The sequence below is a fragment of the Primulina eburnea genome, chromosome 10, assembly GCF_022965805.1.
Source record: "Primulina eburnea isolate SZY01 chromosome 10, ASM2296580v1, whole genome shotgun sequence".
Lineage (NCBI taxonomy): Eukaryota > Viridiplantae > Streptophyta > Magnoliopsida > Lamiales > Gesneriaceae > Primulina > Primulina eburnea.
The window spans coordinates 7715802-7722701 of record NC_133110.1 but is presented as its reverse complement, the minus strand read 5'-3'; the positions used below and the strand labels follow the sequence as shown (position 1 = coordinate 7722701).

At 33.5% G+C, this 6900-nt stretch overlaps 1 protein-coding gene across 1 annotated transcript; it reads left to right on the top strand.

The window, feature by feature from the left end:
* Window positions 1-1503: 1503 nt before the first annotated feature.
* On the top strand, window positions 1504-3507 carry LOC140803673 (transcription factor MYB36-like). Its single transcript, XM_073159573.1, has 3 exons — window positions 1504-1847; window positions 2166-2295; window positions 2599-3507. The coding sequence occupies exons 1-3, from the start codon at window positions 1712-1714 to the stop codon at window positions 3377-3379; spliced, it is 1047 nt and encodes a 348-aa protein (XP_073015674.1). The 5' UTR covers window positions 1504-1711; the 3' UTR covers window positions 3380-3507.
* The last annotated feature ends 3393 nt before the right edge of the window (window positions 3508-6900 follow it).

The following is a 6900-nucleotide window of genomic DNA, read 5'->3' as shown; positions in this document are numbered from 1 at the left end:
ATGTTCTAGCTTCTTTCTAATCATTTTCTTACCTTATTAAACATTACCTTATCGATAGTGGCCGTTATTTTTCAATGTATATCAGATAAATTTAGAACAAATGTAATAGTTCGTAAATTACGTTAGTCAGGTAAATGACATTGGACAAACAATACGTGACAAACTCACCTAAAATAATGTTGGTAGGAGGAATCGAACTCTTGATTATTAATTAACCGTTGGCTGCCTCGAAACTCCATTTTCGAAGAAATTTCGTTTAGATCCCGTCAGAATTAAGGGGATCCAATTGTATAAAGTTATGTTTTATTTTACTATTATATACGTGCGAATATAGATTATTACATCAAATTTCAATTAACACCAAATCAACGGCATGCTAGAAATTATGACGATTACAATTTATACAAATTATTAGTAAATATTTTTGATAAAAAATTACTGAAAAAATTCGGAGATCAAGTACAAGGGATATTAATTAACCTCATGAGTCCTAAATTTAATTGGATAAATTTGAATTTATATTGTTGATTAAATAATTAACACAATATTCCTATAAAACAGTCTCACATCTCAATTTTATGAAACAAATCTCTTATTAAATTTGACTTTAAAAAAATATAATTTGTACGTAAAAATTATTACATTTTGTTTTAAATATATATTGAGTCGATTTGTTTAGTAGATATGAACGTTGTTCTTCGATTAATCATTGTACTGAAACGTGACTTTCTTACATATTGTCAGAATGATTAGATGATGTGAAACATTTCGATCAACTACTAATTACGAGGACAGAATTACCCCCAATAATTATGGAAGTTGGCGACAAAAGTGAGCATGTATAATTTCTTCTTTCTGGAAATGTGTGTGGATCAGATTATAAGCACGTAGTTAAGGAAATTGAATTGACAAGTTTTAATTATAAAATGTATATATATTTTAATAAAAAAATTACATATAAATTTTATATGTATGTTTAGCATCCGCTCCTGTTATGATTATATAATTTTACAAAAAAAAAATGACTAAACTTCAAACAATGGGAGAAAGTTAAAGTCATATTTTTAAAGTTGATCTTAATTAGTGCTTAATTTATTACTCTTAAATCTATCTAGTAGTCTCTTGTGTGACGGTCTCACAAATCTTTTATCCGTGACACGAGTCAATCCTACCGATATTCACAATAAACAGTAATACTCTGAGCATAAAAAGTAATACTTTTTCATAGATGACTCAAATAAGAGTTCCGCATCACAAAATACGATCCATGAGACCGTCTCACACAAGTTTTTGTCAAATCTATATTACTTAGAATTCCTGAAATTTCACACATAATAAATGCAACCACCCCAAAAAGCAAATGATTATAGTATAAATATATATTTTTGAAGGAAATGTAATTATTTTTTTGACATTTTATAATAAACAATATTTAATGATCAGAGACTAATATTATAATATCACGACTGAGCTAATCCAAAACGGAATTGATGATATCCGAGAGATAATTGCAGAAACCCTAGAGATGAAGGAAGCTGTGAGACTTTCCAAGCATTACATCATCATTTTCCGACCTATAAATTAAGGTCTTCCCTTATGAAATTTTGATCCACAACAAAAAAACTTTTTCATCTGTTTCCAGATTTATCTGCCTGCACCACGGGATCAAAGAAATCGATCGAATACTAATTAAACTATAGCCAGCTAGAAGATGGGAAGAGCTCCATGTTGTGACAAAGCTAATGTGAAGAAAGGACCATGGTCACCTGAAGAAGATGCCACACTCAAAGCTTATATCGAGAAGCATGGGACTGGTGGAAATTGGATTGCTCTTCCTCAGAAAATCGGTATGCCAACATTTATACACACACACACATATATATAACATTCGTTATATTAACCATACTATATATGCATGAATTGGTGTTGTTTTTGGATTTTGATTTGAGGGATTTTCTTATCAAATCCAAATTTTAGTCTGTGTATATATACTCGCGCTTAAATTTGATTTTTTGACATGAAACTAGTAAAGTAGATGCTCTTGAAGCAAAATTGTAGCTTTAATTTAAGTGAACATAGAGGGTTGGATATCTGGATCACCGGATATGATATGATATCGATTTTCCAAGTTCATATGAATTGATGTGAATTATTTATTACTACAGGGATTAAGAGATGTGGGAAGAGCTGCAGACTAAGATGGCTGAATTATTTGAGGCCGAATATTAAGCATGGTGGATTTACTGAAGAAGAAGATAATATAATCTGTAGCCTATATATAAGCATAGGCAGCAGGTAAATTTTTTCCACTTAACTATTTACCTCAACATACACCAACAAAGAATATAGAAATCCTCGAAAACACATGCAACGGCCGCTTCAGCCAGAGCTACTTGTCTTTTTGCCGTTGTCTATGATACTCTTTGTCTGAAAATTCGAGAAATCACATGTTCATGGTTATAAATCATATGATTTTTCTGGAGGGGTTTGGCAATTTCTTTTTCATTTCGCTTGTTATTGATCATAATATTCAAAACCATATTACATGTTAGGGTTTCTTGATTTTAAATATCTTTTTCTTTTTTTGGGTTTTCAAAGGTGGTCAATCATTGCTGCACAGCTGCCTGGAAGGACAGACAATGACATCAAGAACTACTGGAACACGAGATTGAAGAAAAAATTGCTGGGAAGGCGTAAAAACTCCGTCGCGAATCAACGTTCGATTAACGATCACACAAATAGCGGGGGAGAGGGCACCTGTAGTGTAGAAAACCTAAGCAATTCAACCCTGGAAAGGCTTCAGCTTCATATCCAGCTTCAAAGCTTTCAAAATCCGTTCTCTTTTTACAATAACCCATCACTTTGGCCTAAACCGAATCACCCGCAGCAAAAGATGATCCAAACCCTTCATTCTTTGGATGAGAATCAAAACATCGTCAACCCTCAATCCGTTGCTGCCACTGGTCTTGATCACAATTATCGCAGTTTAATCAGCAACTTAAAGACTCCAGATGAAGCACTTTTAAACAATTCTACTTTCAATATCGCAGAAAGCAATTTTCAAGACTCGAATCAGATTATGGGGCAAATGGACAGTACAGGAATTTATCAGTCGGGCGGTTCAGGTTTCACTCAAGGAGAAATGGATGAATTGCTGAATATCAAAGCTTCCAACTTTATTGCAACAGGCCAGAGTGCTCAGGTTTCTGAATATGATAGTTTCAAGCAAATGGATGTATCGAAGGAGAATCTTGCATGGTGGAGCAACGAATTTGAGGCAAATTCAGCTTCTTCAAACTCGTGGGATTCGGCGAATATGCTTAATCAATCTGGAGAAATAATGTATCAAGAATATGGATTAGGATACAGTATGCAGTGAGAAAATCGAAAGATGTGTAGGATATCGATGAGTTCTATTTTTTTTTTTTTTCATAAAAGAGGGGAAAAGTGGAAAGATGGTGATTGAAATGTTTTGTAAATTGTGTGAATAAAGTTATGTTCTTTGCCTATTTTCGCAAGAAAGTATCGTTCGTGACATGACTTCAATTGGTTTTCACCTACTTTCATTACTAGAATATGTATTAACAATAGAGAAAATTGTAATTTTAGTCAAGTTCATCTGTTCTTTGTTTTGATTCTTTAACTTAATTCATATTTTATGAATAATTATTTTAAGATTATATTTTAGTATCTATTTTGAGTTTTGATTTTCTAATTAATCAAATTTTGGAATTAATATTTCTTTACTAGAGTACTGGCATAACACTATGTTAAACTATTTTTTTTTTATTATCTTTAAGTTTTGATGATTGAAAAAATAAACAACATCAAACTGTCACTTGATCATTTCATTCCTTCACAGGAGTTCAAGTAATTGCTGACTTTATTACTCCAGCTGTAAAATATCCTCTAATAAGTAATCGGTTCAAGCTATTGAATGCAGTACACGAGTTCAAATAGTTGTTTTCCAACCCACTGCAGAAAGATCGGTATTGAGAATTCCATAAAAAAAGGTGCATTTCAAGCCATTCAGTTGAAAGCTCTATATATAAAGATTAGAGAATATCCTACCAACTTCCGAAATGACAGGAAACCACTCTATTCGGATATAGTGTGTCAGCTTTATTAAAAGCATGGACTTAAAGTCAAGAGAGCATTTATGATCATTTAATTATAAGTACGGAGTATGTCCATATTGTCCGGAAATAGTATAGATTATCGTTGAAAAATAGTTTCGACTTTTGAAGCACTCTACTATAAATATGCAGTACATCTCGAAGAAGAAGCTTACCCGAAACTATTTCAAATGGATGAAATTTCAAGAAAACAAGAGTCTGCATATTTCTAAAATTTTGGAGCACACTTGAGAGTTCTTCTTTCTGACTGCTCAACCAATCTAACGCGTATCAGAATATATCAGACCTACAAATTTCAATTTGTCCTACCTCAACCAAGTCAAGCCGTCACAAAGTTGATTATTGGGTCATCGTTATTATTTGTTGTGTTGCCTGGTGAACCGATGGTTCTTGTCACGCCCCGAGACCGGGGTTAGTTGACACCGGCGTCGTTTAACAATCACACAATTGAAACGACCAGCCTCGTAGCATAGTATAAACCGAAAACCAGTTTATTATTCATAATTTCTCAAAAAACAACTGTCTTTACAACTGAATTAAAATAAATCTGCGGAAGCGTCTTACATAAAATTTAAATTTGCTAACTTCAAAAAAAATCTCTAATATTAAATCTCGAAATAACAATTACTCACCATCCCCAAAATTGTTCAGATTCTTCTTCTTCTTCTACATGTTTTTCGGATTTATCTGGGGAAGATTGTAAGGGGTGAGTATTTTGGGAAATACTCAGCAAGTGGGGGAATTTGAATATCATATAACATTTTATAACAATTTCGAATCATAACATAGCATGCTTTTCAAAATCGTAACATCAGATTCATAACACAATAACACTGCGATTTTTCACCTTTCTATGGTTTACTGATGTCAGTCCCTAAGTTTTGATCCTCTAAGGGGGCGAGGCCGTAAAACAGTTCTATCCAACTGTTAGGGGCCATATATTGGAATTCCACCCATCTTCAGGGAATTCTCACAGTGTCAATCAAAAACGTACCAACTTTCGTAAAAACGTATAGGCAAAACGACGGTACTCAACCGCATTTTTAAACCAAAAACCGAAAATTTAATATGCATAAAACTGAAATTTAAAACAGCCCACTTACCTTAAATTCTTGAAAAAACTAGGTTTCTTCGAAATTCCTACTTCCCTGGCTGGACGGCGGCAGCGCTTCGCTGTGCTCGAAAACTCCTAAGGGGACTAGGGGGAGATTCTCGAAAATTTGGTGTGCAATGTGGTGTGATTTTTGAGTCATAGGGTCCTCCTATTTATAGGGGTTGGCTGCTATCGGGATCGAGTGATATCACGTTGAAATCTGACTTAAATCTTTTATCTCGAATCGTGATATATCTATCCGTGATTTGTTTGAAATTTAAATCTTTTATCCCATACAAATTTCGAAATGTGATAATAATCTGATATGGTCCCGATTGTACAGAATCCCGGGTTTAACCCAATCAAATCTTGAGGATTTTATATTGTGATTTTCGAAATTTTGAAGGATTATTAGGGGATGTTTCGAATATCATCAGATATAGAGCAGTCTACGCGATATAAAATACAGACTGGGAAAAATTTAAAAGTTCAACTACCAGGATTTTTGGAAAATAATCCAAATATTATTTGTGGAAAAAAATATCAATAATTTCGGATTTAAGTAAGCAAATTTATGGGATTTAAGAAATATAATTTTTATTATTTTAGGAAGTCAAAAATCTACCGAATATTGGGAATTAGACACAAAAGTCGAAATTTCACAGACTGGGCAAGGCATAATTTCGAAAATTTACCTTGGGATATATATATATATATATATATATATATATATATATATATATATATATAAATTTCGAAATTTAGGATGAAGAATAAAGGTAGATTTTATCACGATTTTAGATGGAGATTTGATTCAGATTCAAACGCGATTTGATACACGATTAGGATAGCAGCCAACCCCTATAAATAGGATGGCTCAGTGTCTCGAAAATCACACCATATTTCTCACCTAATTTTCGAGAATTCCTCCCCTAGTCCTTAGGATTTTCGAGCACAGCGAAGCGCTGCCGCAGTCCAGCCACCAGAGTTTTCACGTTTTCTTCAAGAAGTCTAAGGTAAGTGGGCTTGTTTTAAATGTTGAATTTTCGTGTGATGCATTTTCGGTTTTACAAAAATTCGGTCGAGTACAATTCTTCTTCTACCCCTTCTGGTTATGATTTGTGCATAAGTTTTATGTTGACACTGTGAGGATCCAACTGGATATGGGAGGGAATCCCAACTATGATATGACCCTCATACGGTGGGGATATAACCGATTCGGCCTCGCCCTCTTAGAGGAATAAAAATTAGGGACTGACGTCAGTAAACCATTGAAAGTAGAGGAATCTCAGTGTCAGGTCAATGATACGAATGTGATATGAGTCAAATTATGCATGGTGTGTGTGGGTAAAATTTCGAATTTTATATGCATGTTGTTGTGTACTCGAACGGACCCCACTTGCTGAGTATTTCCCCAAATACTCACCCCTTACACCTTCCCAGATAAATCTGAAGATAAATCAGAGGAACAAGTTGAGCAAGAAGAGTCAGATCAATTTTGGGGATAGTAAAATTATTTTTAATATTGAGAATTATGCTGCAAAGATTTAAGAATTTTAGTAGGTTTATTTTCATTGTAAACGCTTCCGCAATTTATTCAATTTATTCAGTTGTAAAGAAAATGATTATTTTTGACGAATTTATGAAATAAACTGGTTTCGGTTTATACTG